Source organism: Sebastes umbrosus, chromosome 12 (genome assembly GCF_015220745.1).
Source record: "Sebastes umbrosus isolate fSebUmb1 chromosome 12, fSebUmb1.pri, whole genome shotgun sequence".
In the NCBI taxonomy this organism is placed as follows: domain Eukaryota; kingdom Metazoa; phylum Chordata; class Actinopteri; order Perciformes; family Sebastidae; genus Sebastes; species Sebastes umbrosus.
In genome coordinates, this window is record NC_051280.1 from 25,225,340 (window position 1) to 25,244,593 (window position 19,254).

General features: G+C 41.2%; 1 protein-coding gene across 1 annotated transcript; it reads left to right on the forward strand.

Moving 5' to 3' along the window:
- The first annotated feature begins 1,941 nt into the window (after positions 1–1,941).
- Positions 1,942–12,756, forward strand: LOC119497870 (angiopoietin-related protein 1-like). Its single transcript, XM_037786294.1, has 5 exons — positions 1,942–2,465; positions 6,339–7,180; positions 9,061–9,254; positions 10,373–10,643; positions 11,576–12,756. The coding sequence occupies exons 2-5, from the start codon at positions 6,376–6,378 to the stop codon at positions 11,761–11,763; spliced, it is 1,458 nt and encodes a 485-aa protein (XP_037642222.1). The 5' UTR covers positions 1,942–2,465; positions 6,339–6,375; the 3' UTR covers positions 11,764–12,756.
- Positions 12,757–19,254: the final 6,498 nt, after the last annotated feature.

A 19,254-nucleotide genomic window follows, 5' to 3' on the forward strand; every position in this document is an offset into this window, starting at 1 on the left:
TTTATTTTAGTTATAGAGAAATGTGAATTTTCGATGCTCAACAACAATCCCTAATACAAAGGCCCAAACTCCATTTGGTACGTGAAAAAAATCAGCAGTGACGTAAACAGACTTTCTAAGGTCATGGGGCAAAAATGAAAAAGGGGGCACCTCCTCCATGTACACTTACATGACAGCCCGCTGGCACGAAAAGCCATATGAATGACATAATAATGCGCAAGGCAATAAGAACGCCTTTCTTGCTTCTGGCGTGTCATCTGTATGCCATGTAGTGTGTCTTGACTGCAATGTTAACACATCAGCTTAAATATGCGACGCTCAGAGCTAGTGATGTAGAGTAAAAATTGAGAAAGACCGCTTATGGTGGGTGGGTGTGGAGTTGGATGGGTCAAACAAACACAACTTTTAACCAGGAGACCGGTGTTTAAGACCGGTGTTTTGTTTTGTAAGTTACGATAGTGGCGTTTGTCACGTGTTTTTAGTGAAATTTGTGTCGTGCTTTAGTGACGTTTGTCACGTGTTTTTTAGTGATATTTGTGTTGTGCTTTGGTGACATTTGTGTCGTGCTTCAGTGAGGTTTGTCACGTGTTTTTTAGTGACGTTTGTGTCGTGCTTTAGTGACGTTTGTGTCATGCTTTAGTGACGTTTGTGTCGTGATTTAATGACGTTTGTGTCGTGCTTTAGTGACATTTGTCACTTGTTTTTTAGTGACATTTGTGTTGTGCTTTAGTGACGTTTATGTCATGCTTTAGTGACGTTAGTGTTGTGCTTTAGTGACGTTTGTGTTGTGCTTTAGTAACATTTGTGTCGTGCTTCAGTGACGTTTGTCACGTTTTTTTAGTGACGATTGTGTCATGTTTTTCGTACTTATGTTACGCTGTTCTTAGTTTATGTACGTATTTTAAGCCCAACCATATGTTTTTCCTAAACCTAACTAAGTGGTTTTGTTGCCTCAATCTAACTGCGAACATTACCATAGTTTTGTTGCGTGGCATACAATGACACACGGAAAGCCTAAAATGTGTTCTCATGACACGCAGAATGTCCTTGTAATGTTGTGCTATTTACACGCCTTCCTGTCTAAAGTGACGTTTGGGTACAAATAGGGCGGCATACACACAAACAAGTCCTGTTTTAAATTAAGTTTTTAAAAAAAGACACACCATCAGCACTTCAGCAAATCTCTCCACTATGAATTATGAGCAGTTTCACCAAAGAGATTTTTCTTCCGTATCCCTTTCCTTCCCTCAGATTTATCTTGGGACCCCTCAGGTGGGCCCGACCCCCAGGTTGGGAAACGCTGATCTATTCTAGACTACACAAGAGTGGGGCTTGTTTAAATGTGGAGCAGATACAGATAAAGATTTCCAGGCATGGGTCGAATTAGCCCAAAATGTATTTTTTTTTGCTTCTTTCCTCCAAACACATGTTCTTCCGTATATAATTTATCTAAATTGGACGACCTCTATTACATACAACCGACCACCGAGATACACGCTCTCAATCACGCATGTAGGCAAACATATGCTCTCATACATTCACGGGGTCACCCACATATACACTTCTACATTATGAATGCCCTGCACGAGCAAATGTGTCCTCCCACATGTCTCCCCACGCAGAGAATCCCCATGCATCAAAGCCTGTGCTTCCTCCTCCTCAATCCAAGACATTTAGCCGCGGGGTGTTCTTTTTTGTCCTCAAAGCCCTCTGCATATTGTCCTCAAAACCAAATAAACACAGCTGCCAATAGCTCTTGGATTGCCACAACAAGAGACTCCCCATATACACGGAGCAAACGCAAGAGAAACGCTCACATCCAAAACAGACCTCTCTATTTAATACGCCAAAGCTACTGGATCGCCAGAATCACTCAGTCATTAGATTAGAGCTGATGGGAAACAGCTTTGGGAGGAGAAGTAAGTAGACTATGAGAAATTGAATATGAATGAAGCTGACATGTGTGTGTGAAAGAAAGAAAAAGAGAGTTTGTGTGCCAGTGACAAATAGTGTATGGGAGACCATATAGTAAACACTGTAAACAAGACCTAATGAGAATTACGTGATGACAGCACAACTGATTTTGCTGACTCCCAGCCAAATCTGATTTGTTTTTGATTTGTGGTGAAACCTTATATTAGGAGGAGTCTTTTATTTTTATTTTTAAGCAACATCAGAGGAAGAAGGCAGGGCCAAGCCTCCCCTCTGCTCAAACTACAGAGAAAAATCACACCATCAGCCTTCCTCTTTTCTGTGTATGGACCACCCTCTACTGTTCTCCTAGTGGACGGTGCCATAGCTGTGTGTGCAGGCCTTCATTCTCAATGAGAGCAAAGACAGAGGGGAGACTGGTAGTGAGAGGAGGAGAATGGAGAGCATGAACCTGCGTAGGAAACACAACTGAAGACACCAAGCTGGGTCTTACCTGCACCTTCCTGGGCTGCTGACTGAACTCACTGACACAGGTAAGATTATTTTGATTTCAGGTTATTTATGACATGTTTTTTATGCTTTGGGAAAGTATTCAAACTCCTAAAATTTTTGATTTTCCCAGTCATCACTATGAAAAGTAAAGATAATATGGAACAATGAAGACATTTTAGATGGAAGTGAGGTCCTCTAGACGTCCATGACTCTTCATAAAGAACTGTGGAGTGACTGTAAAATGCAGAAATTAAAGTAAACATTTAGCATTTTTAAGTAATTTATATTTGTTTTTAAGTTCCATATGTACATGTGATGTAAAGCCCCATGATCATAGTCACCATGTACGATACAAAGCTCGTGCATCATGTCGTCCCCTCAGCAGACGAGCCCAATCAGTGGCACCATCAGAATAAATTGCGGGCTATTTGGCACAGTCCTTAAAATCTGCTGGCCCAGAGCAAAAGCCACAAGTGGAAAAATTGGACTTTCTGATGTGCAATATATTCATGCTGTATGTTGAAATAAAGTTGGAGAGAAATTAAAGGGACGCACATGTGGTATTCCCAGGGCTTTTTGGAGGGTTTTAGCATAAAATCTTTTAATTGGGGATCTTAGCAGTGGACAGTCAGAGCTCAGTGGCACCACTTAGAGTCAGTGGGCCGGTTGGCAGCGCCCTCGTGTTCCTCTAGGCTGGGAAAACCAGCCACCACAGAGTTTGACCTGTCTGGTTGCGAGGACTGCATTAATATAGATGAGGTGGTTGGATCTGGTCAGGTCTGGCTCTGAGCGAGGAGTAGGAGAAAATACCCCTTTTTAATAAGTCAACAAAAAAAAAACACGGCTGCTGCGGCCGACTTGATGAAGACCAGCCAGCAGGGTGTGAACGACCGAGAGAGAACTGCCGATGAGATTCACAGCCCTGGCTGAGGAGCCTCTGTGTAAACACTGTCACTCCTGTCAGGCCCGGAGGCCTGTGAGATTCATATTGTGGGGTTGGAGACGTGCAGACGGGCCAATTGCTGAGACGGAGCTATTGAAGGGGATGACCTGCGATTACGGAAAGACAGGAAAAAGTCTTTCCCGGGTAATAATAACTGACTGACAGTGCCAAGGTGTTTCTGAGCTTTGACACATGGCCCGTTTTCCTCAAAGTGCCTTTTCCTTTGCCCTCAGATGGTTTATAATCTATGACTAAACAAACAGTTCCATTATGTTAAAGCTAAAATACAGGCTTCGGGGGCATTTTCTTGTGAAACTTTTAAGCTATGAAAAATTAATGTTGGCTTAGACGCTTTCCTTCCGTCAATAAGTCATTGTGCTCTGTGAAAACACAAAGATTTCATGTTATATATTTCCCTTGAGGCTTGTTTTTTTCCCTTCAACAATGATAAAAGGCTCCTATTCTGCTACAGCAGCAGTTTGAGCTTAGGTAATGCTCTGGGATCTGTCCCATTAAGTGTGGTCGGGACTCCTCGGTACAACTAAACATCAAGAGGAGACCACAGAAATGATTCAAAGCCCCTGCTGTCTCCGTCTTGGACTCATTTTAATTCAGCTCCTTTGGCATCAGTTAAAATCCTCAGCAGATTTGTTTTGATGAGCTCCGATATGAAGTGGGTCATATCGTGTGCTCGTCTGAGGTGCTGGATGAAGGTTACTTAACCTCCTTGGCCATATCCACTAGACTGCCTTCTGGCTGGATTTGGCCCTAAATCCCCCTGAAGTTGGCTCACCGTTAGCTCCGCTCCCGGAGCCAAAACCTCGCTGTTGCATATGGAGGGAGGGATCTTTCACTTAGCATGCATTTTTTTAACGTCACCCACCACGGCTCCATTCGTTGTGCTGTCAAAACCAATAAGATCAAAACAGGAGCTTTCCTTCCAAAAATAGACTCCAGAAAGCATTACTCATAAATCAGGGATTCCTGCTCCCCCTGCTGCTCCTCAAACACATCAATTTCTCTCATTTCTCACTAAATCCAAATGTATCTGTTTGCACCAGCCAGGCAGAAATAGCAGAAGTTAAAAATGAGTCAGTGAGGCCCAACGATAACCACCTGCTGACTTTTAGCATTTGGCTTATTACTGAAAAACGCAGTTCTGCACCTCATGAATCCTGGCAACGGACGCCATCCCATTAAGGTGATATATTCAATATCATCCATGGCCACATTTTCTCCCAAATATTTTTATTTTCAGCCAAATGAAAGATTGTTAACATGCTAATTCCTGCACACGAGCCAGTACAGGTACACTGAAAGGCACTAAGGGAGGCTCGTGGAAGGTCTGAGCCAGGAGATCTACAGAAATATGAAAAACAGATCCCAGCACTTGCCCACACCCAGACACCTGATACAGATGTGGTAAGGGCCGTAATGAAAGAGGACCCATGAGGGAATGGATTGAAAATCTGAGTTACGATAACAGATTTGTGGTGGGTGGGTGTCACTGCTCCTACTCCGCCACAAGCGGACCAGAAGGCTCATCTCGCCAGGGGCAGTTGATATGTGAAACCAGCTGTTTCTTTGCCACAGTCTGCTAGTTTCCACTTTACATTTTAATGCTCACATCATAATTAAGCGAGACTCTTATGTTGAGTCTTGAATGGAAGCTCTCTCTCTCCTGTGTCATTGCCAGCAGATGCACAGGGGTTATATTGGATTAGAGGAGAAAAGGAAACATCTGGTAGGGAATTGTACAAAAGTACAAAATGAGGGGTAGCAAAAAGGATAGCACTGTACTTTATTCTTGCGCTGTCAACGCTCCTAACCCACCAAATGTATATTAATATGTGGCTGAAAATAGTCCATAACACAATTTACTTCTCTTTGAGTTGCATTTGCTAACAACTACAGTGCCTTTCATTTAGGAAATTGCTGCTCTTTTTAACTACAGCCATGCCTGCAGGTCTGTGAGGTTGTACTTCGGCACAGTGGTGCTTTGAGCTCAATGCTAACATCAGCATGCTAACATGCTCACAACGACAATGTTAACATGCTGATGTTTAGCAGGTATAATGTTCACATGTTCACTATCATAGCTTCACATATTTTCATGCTAACACTTGCTAATTAACAGAAGTGGGACCGATGCATTGTTTTATAAGTCACAGGTAAGTCTCAAGTCTTTGCACTAAAGTACCAAGTCAAGTCCCAAGTCCGAAACTTTGAGTTTTCGAGTCCTAAACAAGTTATAATGCGCTCGTCACCAAATGTAATGCCATTTGGGTCTATGTAACGTTTTGCATATTGCAATTAGTTTTTTGTTAACCACCGCATAGTTTTCATATGCAAACAAATTATTTTTGGTATAATTTTTTCCAACTGGCGCTCAGTAACATAACGTTAGTTCTTCATTGTTCTCTCCTGAAACTTGATTGGATGCTGTCAGATTGGTTCAAACAAAGTGGGCCTGGGGAATTAAGTGTCAACTTGCTGGGAGTGAATAGCGTTGGCATCAATTGATTTAGGAAATGAAGGGAAATTAATTGATTTGTGGCGCACTTTTTAAATAACGTGCAAGTATTTAGTTATAAACCAAAGTATTGGACAAATTTTGACGTAATGTAGTCGCTAGGTGAAAAGTCAGAGGATCACCAAAGTGATCGCAGTTAATTCTGATGGGGACATTAAAGCATATACCAAATTGCATGACAATATATCCAAGTGTTGACATATTTTAACCTTGGATCAAATTGGTGGACCGACATTGACTTCCTGCTAGATTCACATCTTCAATAGGAATCAATGGACTTGGGGCTGAGTGCCAAAGACATTGGGAGTTGGAAAGTATTGAGAAATTGACTAATACATTGTTAGTTTCCATCCTTTTTATGGGATGTATTGATAATAAGTGTAACATAGAATAACACCAACCCTTTAAGTAAAATGGTCTTCTCTTTCCTTTTTATAGATCTTTAGCTTGTTTGGTGATAAAGAGAAGAGGAACCATGGGACCTGGAACATGGAGCGTATTTGTTCTGTTCAGCCTGTCTTTCTGGGGCAACAGCCAAGCCGCCCTCACAAACAACCCCATCCTCTCCCGGATACGAAGGGCTCCAGAGGCCAACGGAGAAAGCAAGAAGTGCTCCTACACCTTCCTGGTCCCTGAGCAGAAGATCACAGGACCCATCTGTGCCGCCCGCGGTTACTCGAACGACAAGGACCGAGTGACACGCCTGGATGTGGCTGCAGTGCGCGACCTCCTGTCCAAGCAGCGTAGGGAGATGGAGACTTTGAAGCTGGTGGTGGACGTGGACGGCAACTTGGTGAACGAGATGAAGCTGTTGAGGAAAGAGAGCAGGAACATGAACTCCAGGGTGACTCAGCTCTACATGCAGCTGTTGCACGAGATAATCAGGAAGAGGGACAACTCGCTGGAGCTGGCGCAGCTGGAGACGCGCATCCTCAACGCCACCTCCGAGTCCCTGCGCCTGGCTTCCCGGTACAGGGAACTGGAGTCCAAATATGCAGCCCTTTCTGCAGTAGTGAACAACCAGTCGGTGCTGATTGGAGCACTGGAGGAGCGTTGCATGCAGGTGTACAGCCGCAGGCATGACCAGCCACACATTGGGCCTCCACTTGTGCAGGTGGTACCTGAGAACATTCCTGTTAATGTGCCACGTTTCACCAACGAGATCCAGAGAGACAACACAAGAAGTTTTGCCCGAGAAAGGGGCTCTCGGTCTGGGCCGTCACCCACAAGCGACACCCTGGAAGTTCAGAAACCTCCACATAGAAACTTCAGTACTGAAGGTGAGTGAGTGAGGAAATGAGATCCATCCGCTGATCCATCCATCCATTAAATTCCGTTCATTTATTCGTTGATTCAGTCCCCAAAAACCAAAACAAGTCATGGTAAAATGTAGAACAGTCCTGACTTTGCAGGCCAACCATAACAAAATAATAATCACCGAGTTTGAATACAGCTGCAGGTGGGCCGGTGGCCTCATTTTTTCAAAGGTTAAAGATTTGCAGATTCAGCTGGAAGTCGGCTCCCCGCTCAACAGAAAGAACACAAACCAGGATGGAAATAAAAATGTTGTAACGTCTCAACTGAGGCAGGGGACTTAAAGCAAAGCAAAGAAAAGGTCTAACCAGTGCGATTTCGCTCATCAACAGAAATTCCTGACGCATTTGGATCGCCCTCGCCCAAGAATAATAAAGTGTGTAGGATTTCAGTGCAGCTGTGTATGAAAATGATCCCTTACAAGACTGTTCCATTGCATGTGAGATGTAGACAAAACCCAGGCTGGCATGATAGGCTCCTGCAAACCACAAAGTAGAAGCACTTCTGGTATACTTAATGAAGTGAATGGACTACACCTATACATTAATATTATTATATTATTAGACAGGACTACATGTGCTATTAATTAAAAATCTTATGTTGAATTACCTTGAAAAAAGGCAGATGTTAGTCTCAATGCAGTGGGTTAACAAGGTATCTATTTTTTTTTTTACCTCAAATGAAGGCAAGTGTTTTCTTATTAAAGTGACTTTATTTGCCCCACTCCCACTTCGCTGTTCTGGGAGGACCTACATAAATGTGTTTTGTATTACTCTGTCTGGTTTTTCCTACTTAGTTAGCCCTCTGTCTGTCAGACATTGACTCCAATGCCTCCTCATCATGTAAACTCATGGCCTGACATGTTGTTCTCTCAGTGCTCTGGCACCAAAAACTGCCCTACAAAGCCAAAACGCATGAACTATGCCTACATACTTAATTCAAAATTGAGTTAAGACCAGAATCAGACTTTTTGTCATTTGTTTAAACATATGGTTTATGCCGTAAAAATGTGTAATTTATTAAAAAAAGGAACTACAAAGCAGTGGTCATAACCAAAAACAGCAGTGACTGGACTTTACCGACTTCTTCCGACCCGTTTCCTGTAATTGAAAACTCAATTTTGATGCTCCAACGTTTTAGTAATTGAGATTGTGATACCACATAAATAAGGCAGTAGCTATAGTTAATCATAATGGGGTGGAGGGGGGGGGGGGGGGAACTAGGATAACACCAGATGAAGTAGGTTAGTCCTGCTAAAAGCTAATTAGTCAAGATGCCCTTTAGTCTAAGGTCATGTCTAGAAGGTAACCCACAAATTACGAAAATTTGCCAATTCTTGCAAAAACTCTCGCAAGACTCGCTGCCCGACGACCGACCCTAACCTTAACCATTCGAGATTAATGCCTAAATTTAACGATTCGAGGTCAATGCCTAACCTTAGTCATTCGAGATCAATGTCTAACCTTAATTATTCAAGGTCAATGCTTAACCTTAACCATTTGAGATTAATGCCTAAATTTAACGATTCGAGGTCAATGCCTAACCTTAATTATTCGAGGTCAATGCTTAACCTTAACTATTCAAGGTTAATGTCTAACCTTAACCATCTCGCAGAGTTTTGCGACTTGTGGGTTACCTTCTAGACACAATCGTAGTCTAAACATAGATTGTCCACACAGATTTTTTTTGTTGTTGTTTGGGGGTGGGGGTTATCATGGGGGCACTAATTATCATAAAAAAAACCTTGCGTTAAGGTTTTACAACTATTTAGCTGTTACACACTTTGTCCAACACTTCCCTGTCTTTCTTACCACCTGCCTCCCTCCTCTCTTGTTCTTTCCTTCAGGTCCGTTCAGAGACTGCCTCGCGGCGCAGGAAGCTGGACACAGCACCAGCGGCATGTACCTGATCCGACCAGACGAAGCAGAGAGGCCTGTTCAGGCCTGGTGTGAACAGGACATAGACAGCGGGGGCTGGACCGTTATCCAGACCAGGAGAGACGGATCCGTTAATTTCTTTAGAAACTGGGATAACTACAAGGTGATGACATATGACACTTCCTCTGCCCTGTCTGTCTTATTTTTATCTCTTTTCTCCTGAGCCAGCCAGAATATTTTCGGTCATCCAGAGACAACAGGGGTGTCGTTATATGACCCATCTAGAGGAACCATCTGAGGTCTTCGGGTACTAGGCTATTTCCTGGGCCAGAGTCCTTATGTTTTCACTTAGTATACTGTAAAATATAACGCTCCGTCAGCAGCGCTATTCGTCCGAGGTCATTTGGTTTGAGATTCCCATCGTGAAACATTAGGAAGGTATGTTCCACAGCTCAATCTGCTGGCGTTTCTTTCCAAAACCGCTCCTACTATGGTGCCTTCCTGGATGGATGGCTGGTTGGCTTACTACACCACACCGTATAGACCCGCTCATCAAAGCTCTGTGAGAATAAGATGGAGTATATCGCCGCTGGCAGCCTCGGCGATCCAGTGTTCCATTCAGCCCGGCCAGCCTTGTGCATGTGTAACTGGAAGCTAAATTGCTCTCTTCAACATTGATTTGCCTCTGCGCTCTCCCACAAAGCCACCACATGTACACACACACAGCACCAGAGAGGAGGCCCTGGTCTGAAACCCTACATCATTCATCATCTGCTGGCTCACCCGGCTAATCCACAATCACAAACCTCAACCTCCTCTACCAAGTGAAGTGTTCTGGAGGCACTTGGCCAGACGTAGATTGCTCGCGGTTATTCAACGCAAGCGTCCAGGCCAGTTTCGCCATTAGCCGTGATCCAAGAGCTCTTTTGGGGTTTGAGCGATGAACCAACATGCTGACGATGGATGCTTATTTTCCTGCATAAACTATCTACAACATGTCTCTCTCAGGAATTTCAAAGACAGGGTGGCATTCTTTTGCCACAGCTTTTTTCTTTTGAAGTTTTGCAGTTTGTCTTAACTACAGAACCACGACCTGAACGTCATCAAAAAGAAAATCCTCATTTGTTCTGTTACAATCCCACAGCCTCGTCCACAAGGGGGTTTTATGTTCCTAAACAATTCTCATGTTTCTAAACTCCTCGGGTTGCCACATAAAAGACAATGCTTATTACTTTCTGTAATCTTCCTGTAACCTTCCTTTTAATCTTCCTTTTGATTCAGAGCGGCTTTGGCAACATAGACGGGGAGTATTGGCTCGGTCTGGATGCCATCTACAAGATGGGGAGGCAGGGGGACTACAAGCTGCTGGTGGAGCTGGAGGACTGGATGGACAAGAAGGTCTACGCTCAGTACAGCAGCTTCCATCTGGAGCCTGAGAGCGAGGGTTACCGCCTGCGGCTGGGCACCTACCAGGGCAACGCCGGGGACTCCCTGAGCAGCCACAACGGCAAACAGTTCACTACTCTGGATCGAGATAAGGACGCCTTCTCAGGTAGATGAACACAGGGTCGCTTTGCTCTTTTAGCATATGGTCTCCTTTGAAGTGTATCATGATGTTTTATTGAAATGTTAAGCGTTGGAAGGTTCTACCTGTGATCTGAATGAATATTAAGCTTTAAAGTTTTCACATCCTATTCAGCAAAACTGACATATAGTAAAGTTCTATTTTATTGGTCAAAAATCAGACACCATCAAGGTAGTCGCAGAAAAAAAATCAAGCACATTCTCGAAATGAGCTTTTCTTGAACAGGTGGATCGGAGATTCCCTTGCACGGCAGCTGGATTCTCACAATGTCACAAGATCAATTGAATTGTCCGGCTTCAAGTAATGCGTTTGCGTCCCGCAAGCCAGAGCACGGACCAATCAGTGTCCTGTGAGAAGCTATGCAGCTACAGCTAGGTGTGTGTACAGGGGCGACTGTTCGTTCTGAACAACAATGGCGGCTCCTGAAGAGGTTAGCGTAGATGCTGCATCACTTATATCAGAACTGGAGAGTATTTCTTCATTGAAAGAAGAGCAAAGTACGGCGCCAAAGGCTTTTCTCGATGGAAAAGATGTTTTCGCTCTTCTCCTGACTGGCTCCAGCAAGAGTTTGATTGACAGGTGGTTCATCTAATCACCTGCCAAGTATTTTTTTTGAAAGTGCCTGCCCTTTTCCAAACAGTTTCCAATGCTTTTCAGATGGTTCTGTGTAACAAACCATCTGGCGGGTCAGGTTAGATCGCAGATAGACCCTTACATGAAGACCAATTGAATGCAGGAATCAGTCCCACGTCGCTTGGAATCCATCATTTTCAGTCTATTGTTGTGAGCACACCTTGAAAAACTCTGTCAATGTGTAGATGTTTTCTGAATACAACACCAAATATGTTTCTTTGAATCATTCTCTCTTCATCATCACTCATCCCATCTCTCCACAACAGGTAACTGTGCCCATTTCCATAAAGGAGGCTGGTGGTACAACGCTTGCGGTCAAGCCAATCTCAACGGTGTCTGGTACACCGGAGGTGTCTACCGCAGCAAATTCCAAGATGGGATGTTCTGGGCCGACTACGGCGGAGGCTTCTACTCCATGAAGGCTGTCCGTATGTTGATCAGGCCCATAGACTGAAGAGATACTGTAAGCCAGGCCGGTCCAGGGGCGACTGTGGAGGCCGGGGCAAACTTGAACCTCATTCTAAATTGTGACTGTATACGTCATCATCAACTGGTTGATCCTAGATAAAAGAACTACACCAATGGAGATTACCAACCGTCAGTAGTGACTTGAAACTGCCTCCTGTAACAGACACGGACTCTTGGAACAATGTTCTCTTAATATCATAATAGATGCACACATAGAAGGATTTAGGAGCCATTTAAAATAAGCCATACAGCTCCTTTAACCACCAAATACACGGTGGTGAAGGGATAATTAAGGACATTTTGCAGCTAAATAATGCAAGCTGCCTATCGGATTAAGAGACCGCAGTGTTCTCCTCATTAAGTCACCCCCGTGGAGACGAGGCGCCACATCCTGACAGAACTTCATAAGCTTTAGCATAACGGGATCTAAATGCAGCTCTTCCTACCTCGCCAACATAAAACGTGTGAGCAAAATGCTCATACATGGTATTTAACTTGTGCTATAGTTGTTGGGAGATGGGAAATACATTTTGTCAATACCTATATAGATTTATTTAGACTCTGTATCCACTTCCAGATCTGAAAAGACCAACCCCTTAAGGAGTTGGAGAAAGTGTTGTATGTACATTTGATTACACAAAACCTTTATACTGTATGTTAAACTACTTTTTCCAAGTGCAGATGGCCAGAAACGATAATTTATGTGTACAATTAACTTATCATAACAGTGAAAAGGGCCAGGTGTCCTGAGGGAACAGTAAACGATCCTACAGAAATAACAGAAATAATTTCCTCCGCTGTATAAATGACAATCATTCTAAAAGTGTGCTTGCACATATGGAAATTGCTGTTGTATGTTTTTCTCATTTTGGCTGGTGATTAAATTTCAATATGACTCTGGGAAAAAAAAAAAAAACGAGCATTGTCGGAGAAAAAAAAAAAAAAGATGGAATTACGTTTTGTTTTGAGTGGTTTTCGAGCACGAAAAATATGCCGACCAAGCGTGTTGAGAGTTCTAGGCAATGGGACAGACAACGAGAAACACATTGCTGAAAACCAGACAGGATGAAGAAAGAAACGGAGAGGAGGGAGGGGAGTGGGATGAACTGGGATGGAAGCGGTCCAAATTTCCAAGTTATTCTCCCCCCCTCCCCCCGCCTTCCTGTTAAATACAGAGAAATTTACATTCTTTCCACACAAAAGTGCTTGAAGTGTATGTTTTCGTAAAATATCTTTCATTGACAAAGTCACGGGTGCCTGCGCTCTGTAATCACCGGTATGGAAGGAAAGCGGCATCCTTTTGAGGAAGCCATCCCAGAGGAGAGGGGATCCGGGGTTGTTATATTTTTTGAACTGGTGGGTCTTTGAACAACAGCAACATCCAACAGTCTGTGGTCTCTCAGCCCAAAATAGACCCTCACATCGTGCTGTTTTTCCTTATTGACCGCAACGGCCCTCACGCCCATCCCTTTAACAAACTTTTATACAGCAACAAAAACGCAAAAAAGCAAGGACAGACCGGTCAAATCCAGCTGGACACGGAAACATGTTTATGAACATGTAAAAAAAGCAGCGTCCAATAAAAACTGCATTATAATGTTAAAATTAAACAGCTATGAAAGCTGAAGCCACTGAGTCACAATACTTGGCAGAGCAATATTACACAACTGACAGTCAATAAACGGAGATGGTTTAGGGTCACTTCAGGGGACATTCTTGTTCTTTGGGATTCAAAAGAACTTGTTTCATGTGCCCTGCTGATTTATACTGTTAACCAAGTGCTAACATTAGTGCTCAACTTGTTAGTGTTTAGATTACATGCACGTCCCAAATGTATCTAGCGGGTGTGAGTCATGTAGATGAAATGTTGTGGTTTTTCCAGCAGATTCAAACAGATATTGTAAAAGTCTACAGACGGACGTGTAATTATATTTAAAGATAGAGTTGATAATCTTCTTCAAAAACATTTTTTTTTAATATTTGCTGAAATTTTGATTACTTCCCGACAGCAATCAATAAATCAAATGCTCTGACAAAAAAATAATTTAATCTGGTGTCTCTGGTTGTTGCAGGACTGTAATAAGCTTATATAAGCTGCCTACCTGCGCATTCTGCCTGTGCACTCATCTTCCACAAGCTGCTAGCTTGGGTCATGTCTAGAAGGTAACACACGCAAATTGCAAAACTTTCGCGAGATGGTTTAGGTTAGGCATTGATTTTTTGGTCGGATAATTTTTAAAATTTAGTATACTCTTGGTAGTTTCTCAGCATTACTAACCCTATCTTTAACAGTAATAAGAGTTCTCTTAAATGTGCGTGGCTGTGTGCCTTGTGTCTGCGTGCCTTGTGTCGGCGTGTAAAAGTCTTGAGGAGACAGATGAACACATCGTCGAGGCATCTCGTTTTAATTGGTGACACATTTCTGTGGATGACTGGGTAAGGGCAAGTCATCAAAACAAGTCTGGCTCTCAACCTGAATTACACACGACTCTTTTTCACTGTCAAACAAAGCACAACACATACCATTTAAAAATTAAATTTGTCACATCATAACCATCAAACGTATGTTTCCTGCGGGTAATGCTTTCATTAATAGAGTTTGTGGCTACGTTATTTTTTATTTTAAAGGAATAGATCGACATTTTGGGAAAGACGCTTTTCAAAATTCTATGAGAAGAATGATACCACTCATGTTTGTATGGTAGCCTAAATATGAAGCTTTAGCTTAAAAAAACTGTAAGAATTAGCCTATTTATGCTCATACATGTCACATATGCTAGGATTGGATTAAAGGAATAGTTTTGGGAAGTTTTTTATTTTGGGAAATACTCTTATTGACTTTTGTTTTCCAAAATGAAATGAGAAGATTGATACCACTCTCTAAATGCTGTATATTAAATATGAAGCATTAGAAGAGTTAGGCCTATCAATGCTCAAACACATACACTAGGATTGGTTTTGTACTTAAAGGAATAGTATGACATTTTGGGATATGTGCATATTTTCTTTCTTGCCAAGAGTAAAATTGGATGATTGATAGGGACATTACGTAAGCATGGCTCTATCCAAAGTTTCAAAAAATCACCCTTCCACCACCTCTAAAACTCTTTATTTTAACATGTTATTTCATACTTGTTTTATTCATACAGAAAATAAAATGTAAAACTTGTGGATTTACGAGTAGTTACGTGCTGGAACTACAGTAACTGCCCAGTAACTGTTAGCCAATAAATAGTCCAACACATAAAACTCCCAAAAACCACAACTTTTTTTTACAGTTAGTTTTATATAAGGATTAAACAAACAAGATAAAACGTGTTAATTAGTGAGCTTTAGAGGTTGTTGGTTTTTTAAACTTTGAACGAGACCATGAAAACGTCAAGTGTAGACTCAGACGCTCTCTTTCCAACAGTTTTATTGAAGGGTTAAGCCATCTGAGCACACTTGTTCTGTAAATCCAACACCTTCCTGTCACAAGTGTGCCTCTCAGCCGTCGAGCCTACAGTATAACCACCCCAGAGACTGCCAGTGTGGGACGCTCCGTCACCACGGGAGCCGTAACTGAAGTCTTCCAATAACTCTGCCCGCCACACACTGAACCCTTACATTTTAAACAGCCTCATGGGGGTATGGAAATGCTTGATTAGCCCACAAAAACCAAACTCCTGCGCAGTCAAACATTGGAGGAGAGAAGGTGACATCCTTGGCTCTGGAGATGGGACCACACTCAGGCCTGTTACCACCTTGAATACCTGGCCAGCAGACCGGGGGATGGCAGGGCGCTGCTGCAGTGTGGTCCCTCTGAGAACCGCTGCAGGTTTCAGAGGTGAAAGCCCTCTTTGTCACTGAGTGAAGCTTCGCTGTCTCCGAATTTCACCACCGAGATGGCACCGGGCTCGGAAGATTTGTGAGAAGAAGCTGGCTCTGCTGCTGTTTGCTGAAAGACATCTGCTGTTGGGGGGGTTGGGGGTGGACGTCCATGAGAGTGACTCATTAACCAGTCAACCAGCGAATCAACAGACAGGATGTGGAGCTGTTTTCTTTGAAAACAAGCACCATGACTAATTTTTGCCCTAACTAGGACAGTTAAACAACTCCACAGCTAATTCCGCACCTAAGTGCCCTTTTGATTTAAAGCTCAACAGACACTTGTTTAAGGTGGATGATCATTTGGAGGCATCTGGGAAGGCTCACGGAGCTGCAGACGGCTGCAGTTTCCACTCTCCCTTATTAGTCTAAAACATACAGGAGAGTGATATTTCATTTGAAGCTCACAAGCGAGTGCTGAGATTGTGAATTTATTTTAATGAGGCTTTTTTTTTGACAGAAAGACGTCAATCTGAGCACCGATCTCAACCCAGAGATAACAAACAAAGGAACATTTGAGCCGTGAGGAGTGAGCTCCTTGAGTTTCCGCTGCCTACTAACAGACATGTAGTCTGTTAAATACATCTCTATTAGTGACCAGAAATTCAGATGGTTTTCATTGTTCATATGGCTGGCATGAAAAGCGTGTTTATTCTAGACTCAAACCTTGAAACCCCCCTCCATCCTAAGGATCTCCTTTGTGAAGACGTATGATCTCAGAACACTGTGGAGTCAGCGTTAGTCACTGAACCGGAGGACACACTAATAGTCTAGTATGACTGTTAGATGTATGTTTCTGATATACGATTTCACTTATTGTGATAAATGGCATGAGTCATGGAGGTCTGTTTAAGGCTTCAAGGACCACTTGGGGAGATGGAGCCAAAGGAGCGATCGCCCTGACGACTCGACTGTTTTTACACCACAGTTAAAACAAAACAAAAAGGGCCTCCCTTGCCTAAACCGGCTTAAGAGAGAGGCATGAGCCCAAAGAGCCACAAAGCACAACAGAAGGAACCACAGAAATGTTTTTCATCCATTCCAGTGGAGAATAATAAAAAAAACCACTTAGAGCAGTAGCACCAATCTGCTCTTTTCTTTTAGCTGCTCTACATATAATGAAAAAAATTGTTTGCAGCATCAGTTTTATCAGTGCTGAAGTAAAAAAATAAAAAGTTAAATTAGAAATAGAAATAATAGCACCAAAAAAATGATTAAAATTAAGAAGATAGCAAAGATTTACATAATTAAAGAAAGATATTCAGGACTTGATGTTAAGCTCAATTTAGCCCACACCAAGGGATAGTCAAATGAAATTAAAGTCCCGCTATGTTCAGCACTGGATGTACTTTAAATGTGATTACATACATTTTTTTCCCACCAGTTTTGACTACTGTTACGTTTAGATGTTTGAACAGTAAAGACGCTGTCTGATCTCTTCATTTAACAATATATTTCACATTTTAGCTGCTGCATTCTGAAGTAGCTGCAGATGTGAGGGACTACTGAATGGGGCAGGAATTTCAGTGGTTCAGTTAAAATGGGATGTGATGCATGTTTTTTTTACAAGACAGCTTTCTCCAATTTTATTAAAACTATTCTGGTATCTGGCATTTCGTTGGAACGGAAGGAGGTCACTGAGGTCATTAGTATCTCTGGAGTGAGTGAACCCAAACAAATCCCCTTTACATTAACTTTACTGAGCATTAAAACGTTTGAAGATCATTATAAATTAACATTAATAATACAGTCATATAGAGCTGGGAATGTACAATGTTGCAGCACTGCTCAGTGTCCATGAGATCATCTTCTTTTCTCCACTGACATTCTTGGCATTGATCAGACGTGCACATCGACCCTACAGCCATATACTTTATATACATCATCTCAGGCTCCAGAGCTCATATCATGTTTTGGAACTAAGCCTTCTCAATCTTGAAATTAATGAGCAACAGAACAAGCAATCCTGCCTTGAAAAGTCCTGCTGAGCTGCTTGCAAAAGGCAGATAATAAGACCTTTCTGCCTTGGATTAGAACTTGTTACTGCTCTACATTTTTGTAGGTAAAATGCATCTGGACCTTGCTACATGTGATGTGTGTTGACACTTTGATAAAAGCATGTCCAATTTCAAATGCACTGGTCTAATTCCTCTTTTTACTTCTACTTCTGCACCAAGATGTGAGTGGACTGGGCTTTGCAGAATTAAAATCATACTATGATGCCATCTAGTGGTGGTGGAGTAGTTTTACCACCTAAACATGCCACTGTCTTCACTCTGTGGTGGATGACAGGACATGAAGGGGCAGGTAAAACAGGCAGTACTTTGGATGAGTGGTTTGTCATTGATGAAATGCTCCTGTACACATGCCTGACAGCATTTCACTCTCACAAACAAATGTGCTCTGATCTGGACAAAGGAAAGAGGAACAGTTTTATTTAAAAATAGGCTTCTCAAGATAGATAGTCCAGCTGAATTTAAAATGCATTTTTATGAAGAAATTAATATGTGTGCTTTGCATTTGTTGTGTGAAATTATGATTGAAATTATAATGTTCTGAGAAAAAAAAGCCATTTATTTAAATTTTACAGCATCCCCTTCATCTATTATTTAGCTGTCATTCTTTTTTATGTATAGATATTTTTATAAAATAAATAAAATTTAAGTTTTGTTAGGTAAAGTTCATGATGCATGTTATTTTTAGATGACAGCTTTCTCCAATTTTATTAAAACTATTCTGGTAGCTGGCTTTTCGTTGGAAAGGAAGGAGGTCACTGAGGTCATTATAAGTAGTATTTCTGCAGTGAGTGAACCAAAAAAAATCCCCTTTACATTTACTTTACTGAGTAGTTTTGTTCGAAATTATCATTTTCTGAGAAAAAAGCCATTTATTTTAATTGTACAGCGCCCCCTACATCTTTTATTTAGCTGTCATTCTTTTTTATATTTATATATTTTTATAAAATAAGTAAAATTTAAGTTTTGTTAGGTAAAGTTCATGATGCATGTTTTTTTATAATATAATATATATTTTTTATAAAATAAGTAAAATTTAAGTTTTGTTAGGTAAAGTTCATGATGCATGTTTTTTTTAGAATATAACATATATTATATAATATATATTTTATAAAATAAGTAAAATTTCAGTTTTGTTAGGTAAAGTTCATGATGCATGTTTTTTTAGAATATAATATATATTATATAATATATATTTTTATAAAATAAGTAAAATTTAAGTTTTGTTAGGTAAAGTTCATGATGCATGTTTTTTTAGAATATAATATATATTATATAATATATATTTTTATAAAATAAGTAAAATGTAAGTTTTGTAAGGTAAAGTTCATGATGCATGTTTTTTTTTAATATAACATATTATATAATATATATTTTTATAAAATAAGTACAATTTAAGTTTTGTTAGGTAAAGTTCATGATGCATGTTTTTTTAGAATATAATATATATTATATAATATATATTTTTATAAAATAAGTAAAATTTAAGTTTTGTTAGGTAAAGTTCATGATGCATGTTTTTTTAGAATATAACATATACTGTATTATATAATATATATTTTTATAAAATAAGTAAAATGTAAGTTTTGTTAGGT

Excerpts from the sequence above, each read along its gene's own strand:
- LOC119497870 (XM_037786294.1), top strand. The coding sequence starts at position 6,376 with ATGGGACCTGGAACATGGAGCGTATTTGTTCTGTTCAGCCTGTCTTTC. Across the intron at positions 7,181-9,060 it reads TAGAAACTTCAGTACTGAAG|GTCCGTTCAGAGACTGCCTC; the intron begins GTGAGTGAGTGA and ends TCTTTCCTTCAG. Across the intron at positions 10,644-11,575 it reads AGATAAGGACGCCTTCTCAG|GTAACTGTGCCCATTTCCAT; the intron begins GTAGATGAACAC and ends TCTCCACAACAG.